This window comes from Natrix helvetica (genome assembly GCF_964273705.1).
Source record: "Natrix helvetica genome assembly, chromosome: W".
Lineage (NCBI taxonomy): Eukaryota > Metazoa > Chordata > Lepidosauria > Squamata > Natricidae > Natrix > Natrix helvetica.
Genome location: NC_138555.1, coordinates 66,221,247 through 66,247,786, shown reverse-complemented (window position 1 = coordinate 66,247,786; position 26,540 = coordinate 66,221,247). Strand labels below are relative to the sequence as shown.

At 47.1% G+C, this 26,540-nt stretch overlaps 1 protein-coding gene across 6 annotated transcripts in view; it reads right to left on the bottom strand.

Annotated features, from left to right (window-relative positions):
* LOC309400790 (cyclin-dependent kinase 12-like) overlaps positions 1 to 26,540 on the bottom strand; it is a 175,644-nt gene that overhangs the window by 123,263 nt on the left and 25,841 nt on the right. For 5 of the 6 annotated variants that reach the window (XM_081969453.1, XM_081969455.1, XM_081969456.1 and 2 more), the window contains exon 2: positions 8,082 to 8,957. The exons of the other annotated variant lie outside the window; for it this stretch is intronic. In XM_081969453.1, coding sequence (XP_081825579.1) covers positions 8,082 to 8,957 — 876 coding nt within the window. The remainder of the gene's footprint in view (positions 1 to 8,081; positions 8,958 to 26,540) is intronic. 6 annotated transcript variants of the gene reach the window in all.

The following is a 26,540-nucleotide window of genomic DNA, read 5'->3' as shown; positions in this document are numbered from 1 at the left end:
AGAAATGTATAACTGAGTGTCATCTGCATACAGATGGCACTCAACCCCGAATCCTCGAATGATCTCACCCAGCGGTTTCATGTATGTGTTGAACAGGAGAGGGGAGAGGACCGACCCCTGTGGCACTCCACACGTGAGCGGCCTCAGGGTCGATCTCTGCTCTCCCGCCAACACACATTGCGTCCGACCGGAGAGGAAGGAGGAGAACCACCGCAAAACGGTGCCCCTCACCCCCATCCCCTCCAGCCGACGCAACAGGATACCATGGTCGATGGTATCGAAAGCCGCTGAGAGGTCTAACAGGACTAAGATGGAGGAACAACCCCCATCTTTCGCCCTCCAGAGATCATCCACCAACGCGACCAAAGCCGTCTCTGTGCTGTGGCCCGGCCGGAAACCGGACTGGCGCGGATCTAGATAAGTAATTTCCTCCAGGTGTCGAGGGAACTGCTGCGCCACCACACTCTCAACAACCTTCGCTAAAAAGGGAAGGTTGGAGACAGGACGATAATTGGCTAACTCAACTGGGTCTAGGGAAGGCCTCTTAAGTAGGGGCCTCACCACCGCCTCCTTCAGGGAGGCTGGCAGGAACCCCTCCTCCAGCGAGGCGTTCACCAGACCCAGGAGCCAGTCACGTGTAACCTCCCAGGTTGCCAGTACAAGCCAGGAGGGACACGGGTCCAATAAACATGTGGTGGCCCGCAGTCGCCCGCGTAGCCTGTCCATATCCTCGGCGGCAACAGAGTCAAACTCCTCCCAGATAGGTACCTCAAGACTCGCCTCCGGTGTCTCCTCACGATCACTGAAGGGGACCCATTCGCTCCGGATCTGAGCGATTTTGTCCTGCAGATATTCCCCAAATTCCTCTGCCCTTCCCTGTAAAGGGGCTTCCCGCGACCTCTGTGATAGGAGGGAGCGGGTCACCCGAAACAGGGCGGCAGGGCGGTTTTCTGCAGACGCAATAAGGGTGGCATAATATCGACGTTTAGCCACCCTTAGTGCCACAAGGTAGGTCCGTAAATGGGCTCTTACCTGTGTTCGGTCAGATTCGGCCCGAGAGGATCTCCATCTGCTCTCTAGGCGTCTCTTGTGGCGCTTCATCACCCTCAGCTCCTCGGAAAACCAAGGGGCCAGGGTGGTTCGCTGCCACCGGAGAGGCCGCAAGGGCGCTACCCGGTCCAAGGCCCCGGCCGCCGCACTGTTCCATGCAGCCGCCAGGTCCTCCGTCCGGGAGCGGGTCAGGGCAACAGGAGGTGGCCCAAGCTCCGTCTGGAACCTGTCTGGTTCCATCAGTCGCCTGGGGCGGAACCATCTAAGATCCTCTGGTTCCGCCTCCCCGCGATGGGGGGTGGCGTCAGGGAAGTCCAGCCGGAGAAGCGAGTGATCTGACCATGACAGGGGAGTGATCACCTGATCCCCTATTCCCAGATCGCTCTTCCATCGACCAGAGATAAAAACAAGGTCCAGCATGTGTCCTCCTTCGTGTGTGGGGCCCTGAATTATTTGGGTCAGGTCCAAGGCTGTCATGGAAGCCATGAACTCCTGAGCGACCTCGGATGATTCACCCGTCGATGGCAAGTTGAAGTCCCCCATGACTAAGTTTGGGGGTCTCAACTGCCACCTCCGCAATCACCTCGAGGAGCTCAGGCAGGGCCGCTGAAGCATAGCGAGGAGCCAAGTATGCAATCAGCAGGCCCAACTGACTCCCTGGGCCCCATCTCACACCTAGAGTATCACATCCGGATATCTGAGGTACGATGAATTCTCTCGGTGTCAAGGCTTCCCGTATAATGACCACTACCCCACCACCCCTACCCCGGGCACGAGGCTGATGGAATATACGGTATCCTGATGGGCACATTTCCACGAGGGGCACACCCCCCTCGTGGCCCAACCAGGTTTCCGTGATCCCTGCAAGGTCCGGCTCCCCCTCAGAAACCAGATCATGGATGAGGGGGGCCTTATTAACAACGGACCTTGCGTTACATAACATCAGTCTCATGCCACGGCTCTGTAAACCCTGACCACCTAGGATGCGGGGGTTGGTACAAACGACCGGGCGAAACCTTCTTGGAAGAATGCCTACATTTCTTTCATACCCGAAGACGGATTGGATTCAACTTCTGTGAAGAATTACAGGACAATTTCTCTCCTTAACAATTACGAACTCTTTACATCTATTTTAGTTTTACAGGATTGTATACATGAAGACCAGTGTGGTTTCTTACCTAAAACTCAACTAAAAGACTATGTGAAAGTAATTTTGAGTATAATTGAATATTTACAACAACATAGTGACAAACAGGTTGCATTAATTTTTCTAGAAGTGGAATAAGCATTTGACAACTTGAACAGGGCCTTTATGTTTATAGTAGTGGAAAAGATGGACTTTGGACCAGGCTTTATTCAGGGTCTGAAGTCCATTTGTACACTCCAGAAAGCTCGGATTATGGTGAAAGAAGATTTGACAAAATCATGTGAAATCCAGAAAGGAGAACTATTTCCCTCCTCTCTTTCAAGAAATAATTTTTAAAATTATTCAAGGTAAAACCAATAATCTGGAAGTTGAGTCATGGCAACTGGACTTCTTTTTTGACTTAAAACGTTTCACTGCTTATCTTTCAAAGCTACTTGGATAAGCAGCAAAATGTTTCAAACAAACAAACAAAAAACACCAGCTGCCATGACTCAACTTCCAGACAACTCTACCTGGATGACTGAGAATCTTCATCGTAAGACCAGTAAATGAATTAACAATCTAAGGACACAGGGTGCATACACAGGGGCACAGCAAAAATGTCAACCAGAATATCCATTCAAAATACTGGAGGGAGAACTACTATGCAAATCAGGCTTCTCACCTGACATACCAGGATGGATTGTATGTCTACTTTCTGAGGTGAATCTATAGAAACGTCTCTCAATCTGGTATCCTCTAGTCATAAGAACTGAAGTTCAGAAAAACTGACATTTACCAATTTGGAGAGATCAGTCTAAATTATAAAACAAGAAGGCACAAGTTTCAGGCTTGCTATGTATGACTACAGCACTTTTAAGGAATTTCTTCTGTTTGTTCCAGTTTTATACACCTGCTAGTTCACACTACTGCCTGTTGGAATCGCAGCCTCAGCTCCCTTGGTACATTTGTCCCATCTGTCTTCAGTTTCCAGAATACTCTGCTCTGGTCAGCGTGGTGGATGAGAGATGTCAGGAAAGACAGAAAAATTACCCTGTTAATTTTTCTGGAACTCTTCAGCAACTACTAATGCATTAATCTTCTACAAAGATCTTCTAAACTGAGAGTGAAAAGCAGTATTTTAGGGATCTATACTCTTTTAAGAGAATATAATGTATCCCATTATTCAGAATCCATTAAATATATTCTGGGTTAGGGTTATCTAAAATGTCTAATAAAAACATATTACAGAAGAGACCCAGCTCCTTAACAGGCACAAATAAACCCTGTCTGAAGAACACATTCTATTTATTGAAGTTAGTACATAGTGCATTATATGTATATTTTTTATTATATACAGTTTATGCATGCATAAATATGAATGGGATTTTATGCACATGTAAAATGGTAAAGAGATTTCCATCAAGAGACTGCGAAACTGAAGTCCAGTAAAGGATTTGCTGGTACTTCACCCAGGCCTTTGGCGAGGGAGAGTAAGACCACTTGCTTCATCATCCTTGCCATCTTTTCTCTTTTATTGATTTTAATGTAATTACTTTGATTGTTGTGAGTTACCCAGGGTCATTGACAATCAGGCGACACACAAGTTTAAAAAATGATGATTCTTACTGGACAAATTTCCAAAAACTTTCCCTTACTGTATTTGGGGGTGACTCTTACTGAGGAAAATTCTAAGCTTTACGAAAATAATCATGGTAAAATATGGAAGGAGATAAAAATGGATTTAAATAGATGGCAAAAATTACATTTGTCATTAACGGGAAGAATTTCAGTTATTAATACAATACAATACAATACAATAGCAGAGTTGGAAGGGACCTTGGAGGTCTTCTAGTCCAACCCCCTGCCTAGGCAGGAAACCCTATACCATTTCAGACAAATGGCTATCCAACATCTTCTTAAAGACTTCCAGTGTTGGGGCATTCACAACTTCTGGAGGCAAGCTGTTCCACTGATTAATTGTTCTGTCAGGAAATTTCTCCTCAGTTCTAAGTTGCTTCTCTCCTCGATTAGTTTCCACCCATTGCTTCTTGTTCTACCCTCAGGTGCCTTGGAAAATAGCTTGACTCCCTCTTCTTTGTGGCAACCCCTGAGATATTGGAACACTGCTATCATGTCTCCCCTAGTCCTTCTTTCTATTAAACTAGACATACCCAGTTCCTGCAACCGTTCTTCATATTTTAGTCTCCAGTCCCCTAATCATCTTTGTTGCTCTTCTCTGCACTCTTTCTAGAGTCTCCACATCTTTTCTACATCGTGGCGACCAAAACTGAATGCAGAATTCCTAGTGTGGCCATACCAAGGCATTATAAAGTGGTATTAACACTTCACATGATCTTGATTCTATCCCTCTGTTTATGTAGCCTAGAACTGTGTTGGCTTTTTTGGCAGCTGCTGCTCACTGCTGCCTCATATTTAAATGGTTGTCCACTAGGACTCCAAGATCCCTCTCACAGTTACTACTATTGAGCAAGGTACCACCTATACTGTACCTGTGCATTTCATTTTTGTTGCCTAAATGTAGAACCTTACTCTTTTCACCATTGAATTTCATTTTTTCAGATAGTGCCCAATGTTCAATTTTGTCAAGACCCTTCTGTATCTTAAGCCTGTCTTCTGGAGTGTTGGCTATTCCTGCCAGCTTGGTGTCATCTGCAAATTTGATGAGTTCCCCATTTATTCCCTCATCCAAATCATTGATGAAGATGTTGAAGAGTACTGGGCCTAAAACAGAGCCTTGGGGTAAACCACTGCATACTTCCCTCCATGTAGATGCAGTTCCATTGAGTACTACACGTTGAGTGCGGTTGGTCAGCCAGTTACAAATCCATCTGGTGGTGATGCTGTCTAACCCACATTCTTCTACTTTATCTAGTAGTAGGTTATGGTCTACCTTATCAAATGCCTTACTGAAGTCCAAGTAAACTATATCGACGGCATTCCTCTGGTCCACTAATTTTGTCACATTATCAAAGAATACAATAAGATTAGTCTGGCATGATCTGTTTTTGACAAACCCATGTTGGCTTTTGGCTATTACTTTGTTTACTTCTAGGCTAATTCGTTGCTTGATTATCTCTTTCCAAGAATCTTTCCTGGTATTGAGGTCTCGCTGATAGGTCTATAGTTTCCTTAGATCTATCTTGTTTTCTTTTTTGAAGATGGGAACCACATCAGCTCTTTTCCAGAGATCTCATCTGCCAGTTCCTTCAGAACCCTGGGGTGTAATCCATCCGGTCCTGATGATTTGAACTTGTCTAGGGTAGACAGGTGTTCACTTACCATTTTCTTCCCTATTTCAATTTGTGTTCCTAATCTGGTGCTGTTTTTGATAGGTTGGGCTGTTTTATCCCTTTGTGTAAAGACAGATGCAAAAAATGACTTAAATAGTTCTGCTTTCTCCCTGTTGCTTGTCACCTTCTTGCCACTTTCTCCCAGCAATGGACCAATTGTTTCCTTAACATTTTTCTTGTTTTTAACATGTTGGAAGAAGCTTTTTTTGTTATTTTTTACTTTTGTGGCAAGCCTTTCTTCATTGTGAGCCTTAGCTTTCCTTATTTCATCTTTACAGGCTTGGGCTATTTGCTGATATTCTGCCTTAGTTATGTCCCCCCCTTTCCATTTTTTTTTCTTAACTTTTTTGTCTTTAAATTTGTCAGAGAGTTCTTTATGCAGCCATGCTGGTTTCTTTTGGGAGCTGTTATTTTTCTTCTTCATTGGTATTGTGCTAGACTGAGCTTTTGTAACCTCATTTTTCAAAATTTCCCAGGTTTCTTCAGTTGTTTTCCCCTTGAGGATTCTCATCCATGGAATTCTTCCCAAGCTCTAAGTTTATTGAAATTAGCTCTCTCAAAATCCAAGACTCTAGTTTGACTTTATTCTACTACTTGTGTTTGCATAATGTTGAATTCCAATATTGCATGGTCACTTGCCCCCAGGGTTCCTATGACTTCAACCCCTTCTATCATTTCCTCTCTGTTAGTGAGAATTAAGTCTAATATGGCCGATCCCCTTGTTCCCTTCTCTACTTTTTGGGAAACAAAGTTGTCTGCTAGGTTCGTTAGGAACCTGTTGGATCTTCCACTTGGTGCAGAGTTTGTTTCCCAGTTGATGTCGGGGTAGTTAAAATCCCCCATTACTACTGTGGTGTGCTTCCTACATACCAGTTAGCTGACTAGCAAAAAGTTCATCTACTTCCTCTGCTTGGTTGGGTGGCCTGTAGTATAGACCTATGGCAATGTCATTTCCCCCCCAACCTTTAATATTGACCCAAATCCATTCAAGATAGTTCTCATCATTGTTGTGCTCTATTTCTGTAGAGATGTAGTTATTTCTTATATATAGTGCAACTCCACCTCCTCTTTTATTTGGTCTATTTCTTTTAAATAATTTAAATCCTTCTAGCTGTATGTTCCATTTGTGGGTTTCATCCCACCAAGTTTCTTTAATGGCAACAATATTGTATCTGCCCTCATTTACTTGAATTTCTAATTCACCCTGTTTATTCCTCATACTCTCTGCATTGGTGTATAGACATTTGAGTCCATTTTGACTGACCCTGTGTTTATTGTCTACATAACCTGTGTTATGCCTGACAGACCCTATTTTCTTGCCACTTGTATGATTCATGCACATGGTATGGCACTCACTATTAAATGCTTGGTTTTGCTTGACAGCAGGAGTGATAATCTTACCCGCACAAACATCTATGTCACATGCACTGATAACCCTATTAGTTTTAGATTGCTGAGGACAGAAATGTTCTGTTATCAATTATCTGTCCCCGCTGTTCAGTTTAAATGTTTATCCAGAAAATCTGTGAATTTAATGCCAAGTACCTCAGTCCCTTTCTTGGATGGGTACAAACCATCTCTTTTGTACAGTTTTTCATTGGACCAGCTGCAGGCATCATGACTAATAAAACCAAAGCCTTCCCTTTTACACTACTCCTTTAGCCACACATTAAACTCTGCTACACACTGGCCCTTCCCTTTTTGTTCCTTATATACTGGTAAAACCTCTGAAAAGATAAGCCTACAACCTACACTACTAAGTTCATACCCCAAGCTCTGGAAATCATTCTTCACAGAAAGTACATCTTTTTGGGACAGATCATTTGTGCCAAGATGTATAATAGCATCAACATCACAGTCCTTACTTGCATTCTTGACTATCTTAAGAATACGCCTCTTGTCTCTGCTGGCAGTAGCACCTGGCAGACACCTGACCTCTTTTAAAACCTCCATATCCTTTCCTAAATTTACATCCCTTACGATTGAATCACCAACCAGAAGGTGACTTATCTTTTTACATACCTTGATCTTCTTGTGCGACTGATGTGTGATACCTGGGTCCCCATTTCGCCTTTCCAAAGAAAGTTCTTCATTTTGGACCATGATCCCCTGCTTATTTGAGTCATCATTATCACAACTACCTTGACCTGTCTCTTTAGTGTCCCCATTAAGGTCAGCAAGGGCGCTATATCTGTTATGCTGGGTCACAGCAAAAGCTTTGTGTTTATGGTTCACAGCTCTCACCCTGCCAGATCCCACGGTAGTCCAGACTGCTCTTCTCCTGCAGGATCTGTGATGATTCACTTAACAACTGTGCAAGAAAGGTCATAAAGTAGGACAAAACTCACTTAACAAATGTCTCACTTAGCAACATAATTTTGGGCTCAATTGTGGTCGTAGGTTGAGGACTACCTGTACTAGTAATTTAAGGTTTCAGAGGCAGAAACCAGACTCCTCCTCCTTCATTGACTATACAATTTACCAAAGCAGTTCAACAGTTTTTAGATACTAAGCTTTACATCAGAACAGTGAAGTGAGCAAACCATCACACCAGCAAGACTTTGTAGAATAGTAGCATCTACAAACCTTACCTTTCCAACTCATCTTCCCCAGGCAAGATTGGTGGCAAAGGGAGTGGAGGCAATGTTGACGTTTTCAGATGGGGGACAGCAATGGTCACAGAAACATGTCCCTTTGAGGATGATTGCATGGTGAACTGAGAGTTAGCCTGCGAAGTTAAGGATGTCTTACAGTGGACAGAAGATGACAGACACAAAGAAACTAAAGCAGGGCTGTGAATGGTAGATGACTGGGCAGGTGGATGAGGGGGAATAACTGGCAATGGAGGCAAGGGGGGCAATGGAGGAGGAACCTGAGGTGGGGATGATGTTGGTAAAGGAGGGAGTGACTTTACAGAAGACAAAGGAGGTAGGACCTCTTGCTCAGCTGACTGTATTTCTTTTGGAGTCACAATTTCCTCCTTTGCTATACTAAATTTCATATACTTTGTTCCCACTGTTTTTAAGTCCCTAACTGAAGCAGGTAATTTCTTCTCAGAATTTTCTGTCTTTGTTTTGGCAGGCTCAAGAGTTGTTTTCGTCTCTGCAGTGTATTGTAGAATATTTACCATCTCCAGATCAGGAGGATATTTTTCAGGCTTAGTCATTTTTGCCTTCCTGACATCCATTATAGACTCTTTTACTTCAGTTAAGTTATTTTCTTTCCTAGAGGACAGGCTAAGTGAGTCCTTGCTCTCCTTTCTATCAATTTTTGCTGCAGCGGCAGCGGCAGCTTCAGCCCTCTCCTTTTTCTTCCTACTCAGCTCAGCTCCCAAACTGGAGGTCAGTGGTAGCTGAACAGGTGAGATACTGGAATGACGACTGCAAGACCCAGTTCTCTGTTTTTTGTTATGAGATGTTGAATGCCTTGAATAAGCAGGACTTCTGCTTCGGGATTTCATGGGTTTCCTATGAAAACAAAATAGGATAAATCAGAATTCCATAAGATCTCAACTGCCATCCTTTTATGTAAATATCAACCTCTAGCTCTGAAAAAGTATGCATATTTCTTCAACTGTTTTTCTACTACACCATATATGTTTGGTTTGGGGTTATATGAATCCAGCCACTTGAGTTTGTAAACCTTGGTTAAGTGTGACTGTTTGAGGTTGTGGACAGGTGTCTTTTATACTGATAACAAGTTCAAACAGGTGCCATTGATACAGGTAATGAGTGCAGGACAGAGGAGCCTCTTAAAGAAGAAGGTACAGGTCTGTGAGAGCCAGAAATCTTGCTTGTTTGTAGGTGACCAAATACTTATTTTCCACCATAATTTGCAAATAAATTCTTTCCAAATCAGCCAATGTGATTGTTTGGTTTTTTTTTTTACATTTTGTCTCTCATAGTTGAGGTCTACCTATGATGCCAATTACAGGCCTCTCTCATCTTTTTAAGTGGGAGAACTTGCACAATTGGTGGCTGACTAAATACTTTTTTGCCCCACTGTATCTAATCCACAACTATATATTCGCTCTCACAGGGAGGGGCTTCTCCTGGTGCCGTCCACTAGGCAATGCCAACGGGCGACACCAAGGAGTAGGGCCTTCTCTGTGATGGGCCCAACCCTCTGGAATGACCTCCCCCCCGACATTAGAACCACTACTGACTTCCGCTCCTTCCGACAGAAATTGAAGACACACCTGTTCCGACTGGCTGGCCTGGCATAATTTTAACGTCTACCTCCTGGCATACATATTTCTTACTGGTTTTTTAAGGGGATTGCTCTTTTAGACTTAATTTTATAGGATTTGGGGGTTTTAAATGCTGTACATTTTAAATTATTTACTTAGCAGTACAGTTCTGTATATCTTTTTATCCTCCTCTTATTTATGTATTTATTCACTTAATATTTTAATTGTTTATTATGATGTATTTTGATATGGACTGTACACCGCCCCGAGTCCCTTTCGGGAGAGGGGGCGGTCTATAAGTGCTAAGAAATAAATATAAATTAAAACTGGAAAAGGCAAAGGAATTTGGAGAACATAAATAATACTGATGGTCAGATCGGGACTTTTTTTTCTTAAAAGAAAAGCAAGAAAGGAAGGTGGAGGGTTGTAACACCAGCCCCCCCCCCCCCCCGGAAGTTCTTTCTCTGCGCTTTCGAACAGAACACAAAGCAGAGCAGCTACAAACCCATATAATTATAAACGTTAAATTTCGTTTTGGATCTTAAACAGGAACCAATATTTTTACTTTGTTTGAATTCCTTCCAGCTAAAATAATCAAGAAAAAAAGCATGTCTTCTTTTGAACCCACTCAATATAAACTCTAATTTGGTCTCAGATATCAAATAGAAACCAAATATTTTGATCCCTTTTTCTCTGATAACGAATAATCCAACCTAGACTGTGTGAGAAGTTTCAACTAATCAACTACCATAAATCAGAAGCTGCAAGAGCAGGAGACAAGAGACACATACCCGAACCTAGCTCTTTATAAGTTTGTTCTAATTGATATGTTTTAAGCAGCTGTGGCTGATCGGAGACGAAGGTAACAGGGGGAAGAATTATTACAGAGATAAGAGTTGGACAAATGCTAAGGTTTTTTTTTTCTTCCCTCCTTCATCTTTTTAGTTTACTGCAAATATTAAGATGGCCCCGGCTTCACTTCCAGCCCCACAGTAGCTAAAATTTAAGGTGGACCAGAACCTCAAAATATAAGACTTTGTATAACTAACTGCAATCTTGGAACTGGATATTAAGGAAGAACAAAAGACCAAGATGGCTCCCACCGTTCTCCCCTATAGCAGTGGATGTGAACAAATTTAAGGTGGACCAGAACTTTGAACTGTATAGCTAATTCTAACTTTGGAACCGGACATCATGGAAAGCTGGGAATGTGAAGAATTGTGTGAAATTATAAAAAATATGCATAAATCACTAAAATCACTAAATTCAAGCCTAAATAGAATTCTGAACCCAGAGAAACAGATATCTAAAGAGGAATTCAAAGAAGAAGGGGGCAAGGGGGGCAAGGGGAGCAAGATAATGAAGGAGTAGAAACGGAGGGAAACAAAAGGCAGACAAAAAGACCATTGGCTTACCTGAAGGGTCCTTTTCTGTGCACCACGGGAGAGTCCAAGCAATGGGTTAATTCAGTCTGGTTGCCCTTGGACTGAGGAACTTTTTTTCCTTTGACCACACCTCCTCGTGTGGCCACTCCCCAGAATTTCGATAAAGTCAGGAACGTGAGGATGGAGCGAAGCGTCCAAGAAGACAATCCTGTTGACACGAAGAACCCGAATCCCGGACGGAACATCCAGGGCAGGTTGGACTCTCCCGCGGTGCACAGAAAAGGACCCTTCAGGTAAGCCAATGGTCTTTTTCCTGTGCACCGCTTGGAGAGTCCAAGCAATGGGACATACCCAAGTTATTGTCCATCTGGGTGGGCAGAAGTAGGTTCCCGGGATTCGGCCGTAGACACAACTGCCTGGAGCACTCTCCTGCCAAAGGACGCCTCAGCCGAGGCAAAAACGTCCAGCTTGTAATGTCGTACAAAAGGTGACGGCGAAGACCATGTAGCCGCTCTGCAGATGTCGACTATCGAGGCCTGGGTGGCCCAGGCTGCAGAGGTTGCCGTGCTCCAAGTGGAGTGAGCAGTAATGCCGCGAGGGACCGACCTGGACTGCCTCTCATAGGCCGAAGCGATGCAGGCCTGTAGCCACCTGCCAACCGTGGGCGACGAGACCTTCTTCCCCAAGGAGCCTGGTTGAAAAGAGACGAAGAGGGCCTCCGATCTCCGCAGTGCGGGCGAGGTAAACTTTCAGAGCCCTCCTAACATCTAGCATGTGCCAGGAGCGTTCCCTGGGGTGCGATGGGTGAGGGCAAAAATTCGGTAAGACGATGTCCTGCGCCCTGTGGAACCACGAGTTTACCTTCGGGGTGAAGGTCGGGTCCAGTCTCAAGACCACCCTGTCGGAATAGACCACACATAGGTCCTGCCGGACGGACAGGGCCGCCAGCTCCGAGATACGATGGGCGGACGTTATGGCGATATGAAATGCCGTCTTGAGAGTCAAGTGACGTAGGGACGCCGTGCGCAGGGGCTCAAAGGGTGGAACGGTGAGCGCCTGCAGAACCACGGACAGCTGCCAGGTAGGATAGCGGTGAATGGTGGGAGGTCTAAGGTTGGAGGCACCCTTGAGGAAAAGGCGCACCCTGGGGATCTTGCTGAGGGGCAAAACAGGATCGCCAGACCAAACGGTGGAAAGGGCCGCCACCTGGCAACGGAGCGTGTTGGGAGCCAGGCCCTTGTCGAGTCCACTCTGCAAGAAATCCAGGACCCGGGAAACAGGTGCAGCTGCCGGGTCAATCCTCAACTCCTCACACCATTTGGCGAAGGTGGCCCAAGAGGCATCATAGATCCTTGTTGTAGAAGGACGTCTAGCCACCTGGATGGTGCGCACCACCTCCTCCGACAGACCCTTGCCCCTTAGCTGGTCCCCTTCAAGTGCCAGACGGCCAGTTGAAGCCACTGAGGCTCCGGATGGACAATGGCCCCCTGGCTGAGGGAGATCTGGCTCGGGGGAATCCGCCACGGAGGAGAGACCGACAGGTAGACGAGGTCGGCGAACCACAATCTGCGGGGCCAATGAGGGGCTACGAGGAGTACCTCTGTGCCTTCCGCGATGACCTTGTTGAGAACCTGCGGAAGGAGGGGCAGAGGGGGAAAGGAGTATAGAAGCTCGCGGGGCCAACTGCAGCGCAGGGCATCCGTCCCCTCCGCCCCTGGGGTGTGAAATCGGGAGAAGAACCGCCGAAGTTGCGCATTGTCCCTGGATGCAAAGAGGTCGACTGTCGGCGTGCCGAATCTGCAGGACAACTGATGGAATAGAGCGGGATCCAGCTTCCACTCCGCGGGATCTATGGTTGTCCGGCTCAACCAGTCCGCTTGGGTGTTGTCCACTCCGGAGATGTGGTCGGAGCGGAGGGACGCCAGGTGACTCTCCGCCCAGCGGCCCAGGGTCTCTGCCTCTCTCATCAGCGTCTTGGACCTGGTGCCGCCCTGGCGGTTGATGTGCGCCTTGGTGGTCACATTGTCTGTCATCAGAAGCACATGGCGTCGATGGATGGACTGGTGAAAATGACGCAGGGCCAGGCGTGCGGCTCGCAACTCCAGAAGGTTGATGCTGTAGCTTGCTTCTGTTGGAGACCACTTGCCTTGTACCACGAGGTGACCCATGTGAGCCCCCCAGCCGGTGAGGCTGGCGTCTGTGGTGATGACCAACCGCTCGGGCTCCTTGAAGAGGTGGCCTTTGAGAATTGCCGGGGACACCCACCAATGGAGAGATCTCTTGACCTTTGAGGGGACGCGAACCAGCATGGGCAAGGTGCTCCTGGAGGCCCTCTGGTGGGGTAACAGCAGCCACTGCAGTGCCCTGGAATGTAGACGGGCCCAGGGAACGATCGAGATGCAGGAGATCATCTTCCCCAGCAGCTGCGACAGAAGGACCACTGGAGCTTGCCTCGTGTGCAACACCTTGTGGGTCATGGACTTCAGGCCCTCCAACCTGTCTTGGGAGAGGAATACCCTGCTTAAGGTGGTATCTATCACCGCCCCCAGGTGGACCAGTCTGGTGGTGGGAACAAGGTGGCTTTTTTCTAGGTTTAGGGAGAAACCGTGGCTCCTGAGGGACCTCATGGTAACCCGGAGGTCCCGTAAGGCCTGTTGTCTGGACGACTGGATGAGGATGTCGTCCAGGTAGCACTGCAGCCTTATGGGCCTGCGCCTGAGCTGAGCCGCCACAACTGCCAGGACCTTGGTGAAGGTCCTGGGTGCTGACGATAGGCCGAATGAAAGAGCCCTGTATTGGAAGTGGCGGCCGGCATAGAAGAAACGCAGGAACTTCCTGTGCTGGGGACGGATGGGGATATGAAGATAGGCCTCCTTCAAATCGATAGAGGTGAGGAGGTCTCCCTGGCGGATCCCCGCCAGGATGGTCTGGAGGCACTGCATCTTGAACCTCCGATAGGCAATGTGCCTGTTCAGGTTCTTGAGGTCCAAGATGGCCCTCCACCCCCCGGAGTTCTTGGGGACCAGGAAGAGGATGGAGTAGAACCCCCTCCCCTCCTGGCCGGGGGGCACCGGTTCTACAGCATTGATTTCCAGGAGGTGGTTGACCTCCTGGTTCATGCGTTCTCTCTTCAGAGGACAGGCTGGAGTGGGACACCAGATGAAGTTCCGGGGTGGAAGGGATAGGAACTCCAGGGAGAGGCCCTCCCTGACAATCTGGAGGACCCAGGAGTCCTCAGTGGTCTGGGCCCAATGGGAGGCAAATAGCTGGAGCCGACCTCCTATGGGCGACGTGTTCGGGCAGTCACTTGGACTTGCGGAACGGCCTGTTGGAGGCCCCACTGCGATTGTACTTGCAGAAGCCGAACTGCTGTCTACCCCTGTCTCGAAAGGCGGGCCTGTCCTGGGTAATGTCCCCCTGCTGTCTGAAGGATCTATTGGGGGAAGAAAAGGAGGAGGAGGAAGTGGAAGTTTCGGAGGCCCGAAAGGACTGCCTCCTAGGGTAGGGGGCGGCCTTGCGGTCCTGTTTTTTGTTCAACGAGGGCAGGACCTTCCTCTTGTCTTTGGACTCGATGAGGAAGGGTTCCAGCACCTCACCAAATAATTTGGACCCCTTGAAGGGGGCGGAAGCTAGCTTCCATTTATTCTTCTGGTCCGCCTGCCAATGTCGGAGCCAGACCAAACGACGGGAAGTGATGTTGGACGCCAGAGCCCTAGAGGCAAATTTAGTGGCATTGAGGGATTCATCAGCGGCGTATTGGGAGGCCGCGATGATCTTAGATACATCCTGGTGGAGGCGCATGTCCCCCGCCGGAAGCTTGGTCATTAGCTCACGCAGCCAAATGACCGAGGCTCTGTTAAAGAATGAAGCCGACGAAGAGGCTCTAATGGCCCAGGCGGCCGCAAGATGGGTCTTGTGGCACGCCTTCTCCGCCTTTTTATCCTCTGCCTTGAGGCCCTCCAATAGGTCTGCTGGAAGGGAAGAATTGGAGGTAAGGGCGGCTATGGGCGGGTCCACAGTTGGCAGGACCAAGAGGTCCTCCAGAGTAGGCTCCATAGTATAAAGTTTCTTGTCCACTCCACTGGGAGAGGACTGCGTGGCAGGCTGGGCCCACTGACGTTGAATAAGATCAAGGAGCAACCCAGGGACCAGTATCAGCTCCTGCTGAGGAGTGGGAACATCGAACATGACTGTGTTAGGGTTGACAGGAGTCGACTCTGGTGCAGGTTGGGCAGGTTTGGGTTTGATTCCCACCTTACTGGCTGCCTTGACCTTGTGGAGGACTGACTTAAAAAGGCTAGGCTTAAAGAGCCCCGCGAAGGCAGGGGCATCAGGAGGAAGGTCCTCGTCCTCCGATAGCTCCTGGCCCTCCAGGTCAGGGTCCTCAAGGGCAGAGGCCTCACTGACCACAGAGGATTCCAGGGAAGGGTGGCGGACCCGCTTGGCTGGAGGAGGGGCGGCCTGGTCTGGCTCCGGGAACCTTGGGTGCTGTTGAGGGCGGATCACGTGTTTTCATGCCATCAGCGATGCCCTTGGCAATGGCGCGAGCCACTACCGCCTGCATGTGAGCCGATAGTTCGGGCTCCTGGTCGGACTCGGGGTCCAGAACGTCCTCTAGGGGAGGGGGAGCATCCTCGGGCATGTCCTCCTGGCACGGGTCCCCCTCGCAAGACCAAGAGGGGGCTGGGGAAGCTGGTTCCGCCAGTGACCTGTTTGGGGACAAGTCCTGAGACTCCACCTCCTCAGACATTACCACTAGGGGGTCATCCCGAGACAAGGGAAGATTATAGTGGGGTGGTTCCCTGACTGCCTGGCGCCGGGCCTTTTTGAATTGCTTATCAAGGGCCCGCTGGCACCTTTCAGCATCCTTGGCCTCTGCAGCGGACGGGGCTTTGGAACGATGTTTCCCAGAACCGCCCCCCCCCCCCGCCTTTGCCCACCCCCCCACTCCCTGAAGAGGAGGATCCCTTACTAGGGGCCTGGGAAAGACCTGGTCTAGTATCTTGGGAATCTGGGGGGCAGCTCCATAGTCAATGACCACGCAAGATGGTGCAAGGCTATGACAAGGCTGAAAGCCAGAGGCATAGACTTCTTGTGCTGGAGAAAGAACAAAAAAGGCCAAGAGAATTAGTGCTTGCACAAATTTAAACACAGAAAAAAACATTGCAATCTGCCGTGCATAGAAAGGAGGAAAAAAATCCTTATGCAAGAGACATCGGTTATAGGCCCCCAGAGGTGGATTTGGGCCTGCATCCAGTGATAGGCCCTCCAGGAGAGACAGAAAGGAACAGAACTATAAAAATATGGGTGGCCTGCGTGTTAAAGGGCTCCCTCCCTGAGCCGGTGCGATTGCCCTGAAATGGCCCCGGAACCAGCACCGCTTAGAAAAAAAGGGGGAGGGAGGTTGGTGGGCCAGCCTGGAGACCCTTGCCAGCCCCCCCCCCAACCCCCCAGCAGCCTCCTGTAGTAGTGTGGCTGAGCGGAATGGCCGTTGCCAAAAAGAGCATGATTTTTTTGCGCCCAAAATGGCCGCCGCTGCGGCATGGGGGGCGAAGGGAGACGAAAACGGCGACCGCGTGTAGAACAGACGGTCGCACGCTTCTCCCGGTGGCAGAGGTCTTGGAAGCAGGCCGGGGATCGAAAAAACTGCGGCAAAACAATAAACGAGGGGCCGAGAGGACAGAGACCTCACCACTCTTGCCGCGCCTATTTAAAAGGCAAGCGGCGGGCCTCCGAAGCCGTCCAAGGCGGCGCGGCTGAGGAGCACCCCCCCCACCTTCACGCTTACCTCCTGGCCTCTAGGAGAACGAAAACTGCTGCAAGAAAGACACAGCAACAAAGCACGACTTGTAGTAAGGAAGAGGGGAGAATTTAGGAAAAAAATAAAAGGAATTATGGAGAGTCCAAGCCAAAAAAGGGATTAATTCAGCTGGAACTCTAGCAATTACATCCGAACGGGCTTGACTGAGGAAAAATTCTGGGGAGTGGCCACACGAGGAGGTGTGGTCGAAGGAAAAAAAGTTCCTCAGTCCAAGGGCAACCAAACTGAATTAACCCATTGCTTGGACTCTCCAAGCGGTGCACAGGAAAAGAGGTTGAGGCTGTTAGTGGTATAAGGGAAATTGAAGGGGGAGGCTTTGCCCCAACAAAGAGAAATAAAAAACATCATTCTGGTGGTGGCCTAGGGAAAGTTGGGGAGAGTGGATATGCCGAAGCAAAGAGAAGGGAGAGAGCAGGAGCAGAGAAGTGGGACAAAAGACTTACTAGGAAAAAATCAAATAACCAGGAATTTTTATCTGGGAGAATATAAAACTAAGATAAGGGTTTTATTTCTAAATATGACAACAAAATGGAGTTGCTAATTGATTGAATGTAATAATGGAAAGAAAATTAAGCAAAGGTTGAAATATATGGATTATGGATAAATATGATATTGATATTGATGTGGGGAGGTTATGAAAAACATGACAATAAAATGGAGTTGCTAACTGGCTGAATATAATAATGGAAAGACAACTAAAAAAAAGCCAAAATATATGGAATGTAGATAAATATGAAACTGACATGGGGAGGTTGTAAAGCAGAGGTTTGCTATTCACTTTTATACATGATAATTGAAGTGAGTGGCAAATTGACTGGAAACGACAACAGAAGGACAACTTAGCATGGGTTAAAATATATGAAACATGGATACACATAGAACTTTTAAGATGATGAAGTAAAGCGAGATGTTTACCATTTGCTATAGTATACAATAGATTAAGGGAATTGAAATGAATATTGAACAGCAAGGCCTGCCATTCAGACAACTAAAGGTAACCTAATCTAAGACATGGAAAAATTGGAGAGGAAACATGAAATACACTTATAATGGGAAACTATGGAGACTTAAGGCAGAATCACAAACTGGGGGCACGTAAAGATGTATAATTATATAAAGATAATGATGAGAATAGCTGGGAACTGTAACCAGATCTATATCTCAAAAAAAATTAGGTGGTGGTGGGGGGGTTAAAAGTACAATGACTGGGAGAGGGCGGGGCTGACATCGCTTAGACACGACATGCAATCTTGGAGGTCCAGGATTGCTGTCGATATCTCTGCTGCTAGATGGTCCTGTTGGACCCAAACTGTCCCATAGAGACGGTGATAGAGAAGGGCACGTCCTGCTGATCTCAGGGACATCGCAAAGTCCCTGATTGATCCAGAAGCTCTTTTTTCTGGCGAAAGAGAAGCAGCCATTGAAGCTGCAGAAGGTTGGGACAGCCCCTAAACGGAAAAAAAGCAGGAGAGAGAGTGTGTCGAAATGGTGAGATAAATTTTACCATTAGCGAGAACACCCAAAAAGACTTAGAGTAAAATTAAAAGTGAAAGCAGAAGAGAGCAAGCGGCGAAGCAAGCCTGTATTAAACTTAGTGTGTTATATTTTTTAATGGCAAGAAAATAGGGTCAGTCAGGCATAACACAGGTTATGTAGACAGTAAACACAGGGTCAATCAAAATGGACTCAAATGTCTATACACCAATGCAGAGAGTATGAGGAATAAACAGGGTGAATTAGAAATTCAAGTAAATGAGGGCAGATACGATATTGTTGCCATTACAGAAACTTGGTGGGATGAAACCCACAAATGGAACATACAGCTAGAAGGATTTAAATTATTTAAAACAAATAGACCAAATAAAAGAGGAGGTGGAGTTGCACTATATACAGTGGGGCAAAAAAAGTATTTAGACAGCGACCAATTGTGCAAGTTCTCCCACTTAAAAAGATGAGAGAGGCCTGTAATTGTCATCATAGGTAGACCTCAACTATGAGAGACAAAATGAGAAAACAAATCCAGACAATCACATTGGCTGATTTGGAAAGAATTTATTTGCACATTATGGTGGAAAATAAGTATTTGGTCAATATCAAAAGTTCATCTCAATACTTTGTTATATATCCTTTGTTGGCAATGACAGAGGTCAAACGTTTCCTGTAAGTCTTCACAAGGTTGGCACACACTGTTGCTGGTATGTTGGCCCATTCCTCCATGCAGATCTCCTCTAGAGCAGTGATGTTTTGGGGCTGTCGCTGGGCAACACGGACTTTCAACTCCCTCCACAGGTTTTCTATGGGGTTGAGATCTGGAGACTGGCTAGGCTACTCCAGGACCTTGAAATGCTTCTTACGAAGCCACTCCTTCGTTGCCTGGGGGGTATGTTTGGGATCATTGTCATGTTGAAAGACCCAGCCACGTTTCGTCTTCAATGCCCTTGCTGATGGAAGGAGGTTTGCACTCAAAATGTCACGATACATGGCCCCATTCATTCTGTCCTGTACACGGATCAGTCGTCCTGGTCCCTTTGCAGAGAAACAGCCCCAAAGCATGATGTTGCCACCCCCATGCTTCACAGTAGGTATGGTGTTCTTTGGATGCAACTCAGCATTCTCTCTCCTCCAAACACGACAACTTGTGTTTCTACCAGTTCTAATTTGGTTTCATCTGACCATATGACATTCTCCCAATCCTCTTCTGGATCATCCAAATGATCTCTAGCAAATTTCAGACGGGCCTGGACATGTACTGGCTTAAGCAGGGGGACCCATCTGGCACTGCAGGATCTGAGTCCCTGGCGGCGTAGTGTGTTACTGATGGTAGCCTTTGTTACGTTGGTCCCAGCTCTCTGCAGGTCATTCACTAGGTCCCCCCGTGTGGTCCTGGGATTTTTGTTCACCATTCTTGTGATCATTTTGACCCCAGGGGTGAGATCTTGCGTGGAGCCCCAGATCGAGGGAGATTATCAGTGGTCTTGTATGTCTTCCATTTTCTAATTATTGCTCCCACAGTTGATTTGTTCACACCAAGCTGCTTGCCTATTGCAGATTCAGTCTTCCCAGCCTGGTACAGGTCTACAATTTTGTTTCTGGTGTCCTTCAACAGCTCTTTGGTCTTCACCATAGTGGAGTTTGGAGTATGACTGTTTGAGGTTGTGGACAAGTGTCTTTTATACTGATAACAAGTTCAAACAGGTGCCATTGATACAGATAATGAGTGCAGGACAGAGGATCCTCTTAAAGAAGAAGGTACAGGTCTGTGTGAGCCAGAAATCTTGCTTGTTTGTAGGTGACCAAATACTTATTTTCCACCATACTTTACAAATAAATTCTTTCCAAATAAGCCAATGTGATTGTCTGGATTTGTTTTCTCATTTTGTCTCTCATAGTTGAGGTCTACCTATGATGACAATTACAGGCCTCTCTCATCTTTTTAAGTGGGAGAACTTGCACAATTGGTCGCTGACTAAATACTTTTTTTGCCCCACTGTATATAGTGCAACTCCACCTCCTCTTTTATTTGGTCTATTTCTTTTAAATAATTCAAATCCTTCTAGCTGTATGTTCCATTTGTGGGTTTCATCCCACCAAGTTTCTGCAATGGCAACAATATCGTATTGGTGGCTGACTAAATACTTTTTTTCCCCACTGTATAAGAAATAACTACATCTCTACAGAAATAGAGCACAACAATGATGAGAACTATCTTGAATGCATTTGGGTCAACATTAAAGGTGTGTGTGTGGGGGGGAATGACATTGCCATAGGTCTATACTACAAGCCACCCAACCAAGCAGAGGAAGTAGATGAACTTTTTGCTAGTCAGCTAACTAAGGTATGTAGGAAGCACACCACAATAGTAATGGGGGATTTTAACTACCCCGACATCAACTGGGAAACAAACTCTGCACCAAGTGGAAGATCCAACAGGTTCCTAACGAACCTAGCAGACAACTTTGTTTCCCAAAAAGTAGAGAAGGGAACAAGGGGATCGGCCATATTAGACTTAATTCTCACTAACAGAGAGGAAATGATAGAAAGTGTTGAAGTCATAGGAACCCTGGGGGCAAGTGACCATGCAATATTGGAATTCAACATTATGCAAACACAAGTAGTAGAATAAAGTCAAACTAGAGTCTTGGATTTTGAGAGAGCTAATTTCAATAAACTTAGAGAGCTTGGGAAGAATTCCATGGATGAGAATCCTCAAGGGGAAAACAACTGAAGAAACCTGGGAAATTTTGAAAAATGAGGTTACAAAAGCTCAGTCTAGCACAATACCAATGAAGAAGAAAAATAACAGCTCCCAAAAGAAACCAGCATGGCTGCATAAAGAACTCTCTGACAAATTTAAAGACAAAAAAGTTAAGTATAAAAAATGGAAAGGGGGGGACATAACTAAGGCAGAATATCAGCAAATAGCCCGAGCCTGTGAAGATGAAGTAAGGAAAGCTAAGGCTCACAATGAAGAAAGGCTTGCCACAAAAGTAAAAAATAACAAAAAAAGCTTCTTCCAACATGTTAAAAACAAGAAAAAGGTTAAGGAAACAATTGGTCCATTGCTGGGAGAAAGTGGCAAGAAGGTGACAAGCAACAGGGAGAAAGCAGAACTATTTAACTCATTTTTTGCATCTGTCTTTACACAAAGGGATAAAACAGCCAAACCTATCAAAAACAGCACCACAAAATACAGATTAGGAACAGAAGTTAAAATAAGGAAGAAAATGGTAAGTGAACACCTGTCTACCCTAGAAGAGTTCAAATCATCAGGACCGAATGGATTACACCCCAGGGTTCTGAAGGAACTGGCAGAAGAGATCTCAGAACCACTGAACTATATCTTTCAGAGATCCTGGAGCACGGGGGAACTGCCAGAGGACTGGAAAAGAGCTGATGTAGTTCCCATCTTAAAAAAAGAAAAAAAAATAGATCTAAGGAAACTATAGACCTATCAGCCAGACCTCAATACCAGGAAAGATTCTGGGAAAGATAATCAAGCAATGAATTAGCGAACACCTAGAAATAAACAAAGTAATAGCCAAAAGCCAACATGGGTTTGTCAAAAACAGATCATGCCAGACTAATCTTATTGCATTCTTCGACAAAGTGACAAAATTAGTGGACCAGAGGAATGCCGTCGATATAGTTTACTTGGACTTCAGTAAGGCATTTGATAAGGTAGACCATAACCTACTACTAGATAAAGTAGAAGAATGTGGGTTAGACAGCATCACCACCAGATGGATTTGTAACTGGCTGACCAACTGCACTCAACGTGTAGTCCTCAATGGAACGGCATCTACATGGAGGGAAGTATGCAGTGGAGTACCCCAAGGCTCTGTTTTCAGCCCAGTACTCTTCAACATCTTCATCAATGATTTGGATGAGGGAATAAATGGGGAACTCATCAAATTTGCAGATGACACCAAGCTGGCAGGAATAGCCAACACTCCAGAAGATAGGCTAAAGATACAGAAGGATCTTGACAAACTTGAACATTGGACACTATCTAATAAAATGAAATTCAATGGTGAAAAGAGTAAGGTTCTACATTTAAGCAAGAAAAACAAAATGCACAGGTACAGTATAGGTGGTACCTTGCTCAATAGTAGTAACTGTGAGAGGGATCTTGGAGTCCTAGTGGACAACCATTTAAATATGAGGCAGCAGTGTGCAGCAGCTGCCAAAAAAGCCAACACAGTTCTAGGCTACATAAACAGAGGGATAGAATCAAGATCACGTGAAGTGTTAATACCACTTTATAATGCCTTGGTAAGGCCACACTTGGAATACTGCATTCAGTTTTGGTCACCACGATGTAGAAAAGATGTTGAGACTCTAGAAAGAGTGCAGAGAAGAGCAACAAAGATGATTAGGGGACTGGAGACTAAAACATATGAAGAACGGTTGCAGGAACTGGGTATGTCTAGTTTAATGAAAAGAAGGACTAGGGGAGACATGATAGCAGTGTTCCAATATCTCAGGGGTTGCCACAAAGAAGAGGGAGTCAAGCTATTTTCCAAGGCACCTGAGGGTAGAACAAGAAGCAATGGGTGGAAACTAATCAAGCAGAGAAGCAACTTAGAACTGAGGAGAAATTTCCTGACAGTTAGAACAATTAATCAGTGGAACAGCTTGCCTCCAAAAGTTGTGAATGCCCCAACACTGGAAGTCTTTAAGAAGATATTGGATAGACATTTGTCTGGAACGGTGTATGGTTTCCTGCCTAGGCAGCTGGTTGGACTAGAAGACCTCCAAGGTCCCTTCCAACTCTGCTATTGTATTGTATTGTAAATGCCATAATATAAATTTATCTTAAATTTAGAATATTTTACTTAAAAGGATGTAATAATAGCTATAGTCAAATGAATGTTTAATAACCGTAACAATTGTATACATACATATTAGAATGATGATTCAAGTCTTCATGTAAATTGCAAGTGAAGACTATTGTGAGAAAGCACAAAAGTTTTGTAACCAATCGATGCACTGTAAGTAATTGGAGAAAGATTTTTATTTTGTGTGTTTATGTTTGTATGTTTTATGTTTGTCTAAACATAAAAAACTTTTTTTTAAAAAAGTACAATGACTATATATGTATACTTCTTTCTTCTATTTTTACTTTATACGTTTCAAATTAAATATGCATATTGAAAAGGAACTATAAATACCATCAACATAAAATAGAGCTTGCTCAGAAGCTGAAATACACCAAGCAAACGAGATGAAGAGTGGGAAGAGAAAAAGAGGTAAGGGAAGGAGAGAGGGATAGGAGAGAGGGTAGGAGGGGGGAAGAGGAGAGAAATGAGTGGAAAGGGGAGAGAGTAGGAGAGAGGAAGGGGAAGTAGAGAAGGGAAGGAGGACAGAGAGAAGAAAGGAGGTAGGGAGGGGGATGAGAGAGGAAGAAGAAAGTGAACGCATAAATATAGTGTATGGAGAGCAGAAGAGCCAATAACTGGGTTTTTTTTTCTTTTTCTTTTGGGGAGTTGATGGTAAGACGAATTGATATAAACATTTAATAATACAATACGATGTTGGCTATGTAATAGTATGCATACGATTATATGTTATGAAAATGAAAAAGAATGTTGGTCTTACCTGAACGTGTCTTTTCAGGGAAGGAGAGGGAGTGGTCACGTGTGGGTATTCTCATAGCCTGATTGGTCCAAAGACTGAGAGCAAACGCTTAAATACTCCTGCTTTCCTTTCCTTCCCAGTTTCCTCGAAGGCGAACAGCAGAACTGGAACAATAAACAACAAACAACACAACCTCCCTCCCCAGGAGGACCCCGGGCTCACCTTGGCCCCAACACCAAAAATAGGGCGGGTCGTGACCACTCCCTCTCCTTCCCTGAAAAGACACGTTCAGGTAAGACCAACGTTCTTTTTCCAGTGAAGGAGAGGGAGTGGTCACCTGTGGGACATACCAAAGCCCAGTCCCAAGGGAGGGATAACTTAACCACTAACTATGGCCCAAGGGGAGCATCTGCTACCACCCTTTGCAACACCCTCCTTCCAAAGGAAGCATCCGCCGAAGCGAACAAATCCAGACGATAATGTCTGATGAACGGTGTCGGGGACGCCCAAGTGGCGGCCCGACAGATGTCCTCAAGGGGGGCCCTAGTGGCCCACGCCGCCGTAGTCGCGGCACTTCTAGTGGAATGGGCCGTTATCCGAGGGAACGGGACGCCCCGCCGCCGCATACGCCTCCTGGATGGCTTGACGCAGCCAACGGCCAATGGTGGCCGAAGACACCCTAGCCCCAAAAGTCCTAGGTTGAAAAGAAACAAACAAGGCCTCCGACCTACGGAGCTCCGCCGTCCGCCGGAGATAAATGCGCAAGCCCCGACGAACATCCAGACGGTGCCAGAGCCGTTCCCTATCCGAAGACGGCCCCGGACAAAAGTCCGGCAGAACAATCTCCTGAGCCCTGTGAAACGGGGTGTTTACCTTCGGAAGAAAAGTAGGGTCTAGCCTAAGAACTACCCTATCAGCATGAAAGTGGCAGAGGTCATCCTTGGATGACAAAGGCGCCCAGCTCCGAGATACGCCGAGCGGATGTAATCGCCACAAGAAAAACTACCTTAAGGGACAAGAACCTGAGATGAACCGACCTGAGTGGCTCGAACGGAGCCCCCGTCAAGGCCCTGAGAACCAGGGGCAGGTCCCACGTGGGAAACCTGTGAACAGGAGGAGGCCGGAGATTAGCCGCCCCCTTAAGAAACCTCTTGATCAGAGGAACATGAGATAGCGAGGGGGACCCCACTCCCCCCAAAATTGACGAGAGCGCAGCCACCTGGCGCCGCAAGGTGTTGTGTGACAGGCCGCTCTCCAAGCCCTTCTGCAAAAAGTCCAAGACATTGGGAATGGTGGCCCTAGTCGGAGAGATCTGGTGAGGGGAGCACCACCTCACGAACGCACCCCAGGTCGAATCGTATGCACGGTTCGTGGACGGACGTCTAGATGCCTCAATGGTACGGATGACCCCAGAGGACAGCTGGGCCGCCCTCAGCAATCCCCGTTCAACAACCATGCGGTCAGATGAAGCCACTGGGGCTCCGGATGGACCAGGACCCCTTGGCGCAAGACCACCTCCTCCCGTGGAATCCTCCACGGAGGAGCCACCGATAGCTGGGTGAGATCCGCGAACCAAGGTCTCCTGGGCCAAAAGGGGGCCACCACTATGACCAGAGCCCTCTCCGCCACCACCTTCCTGATAACCCCCGGGATGAGCGGAATTGGGGGAAAAGCATATAGGAGGCCCGCCTGCTCCTGAGAGCGTCCGTCCCCTCCGCCCCCGGGACTGAAAACGAGTGAAGAACCGGGGCAGATGCGCGTTCGTTGGAGACGCGAAGAGATCCACCAGAGGCGCGCCAAACCGCTGGCAAATCCTCCGGAAGAGGTCCGGATGGATCTGCCACTCGCCATTGTCCAGAGTGGCTCGACTCAGCCAGTCCGCCTGGTGGTTGGAGAGGCCGGAGATGTGCTCCGAGACCAAGGACAAGAGGTGCTTCTCCCCCCAGACGCCCAGTCTCAGAGCCTCCAGCCAGAGCACCCGAGACCGCGTCCCCCCCTGACGATTGATGTGAGCCTTGGTGGCCACATTGTCCGTCAGAAGGAGCACGTGCCGGCCCTCCGGGAGGCGGAGAGCACGGAGAGAGTTGCTCATCCGGCCCCTCTGGAACGGAATGAGCTCCCACTGCAAAGGGCGGAGGTGGAGCCTGGCCCACGGAACTATCCCTATGCACGATACCATCTTGCCCAATAACTGTGATAACGTGAGGACAGAAATGGACCGACTTACGCGGACCCTTTCCAACTGGCGCAACCCGTCCTGACGGTCCTGAGATAGGCGCACCACCCCCTCCTCCGAGTCTATCACCGTCCCCAGATGAAGGATGCGAGTGGAGGGGGACAGATGGCTCTTGGGAAAATTTCCCAGCCGCTCCAAACCTCGTGGCGCCGAAGGCTCTCTCCTAGAGAGAAAAAGACACCCCGGCGCGGCTGCAGCTGCCCTAGAGCCAGCACCCCCGCAGTCCCAGGGGTCGGGCTAGGCTCCGCGCCCGCGGATGGGTGGCTGGAACCCCCAAGATTCCCCCCCCCCAAACCGCCCAGAGGCAGAAACTGTCCCTTGGGCCACAGCTGCAAATTTCAA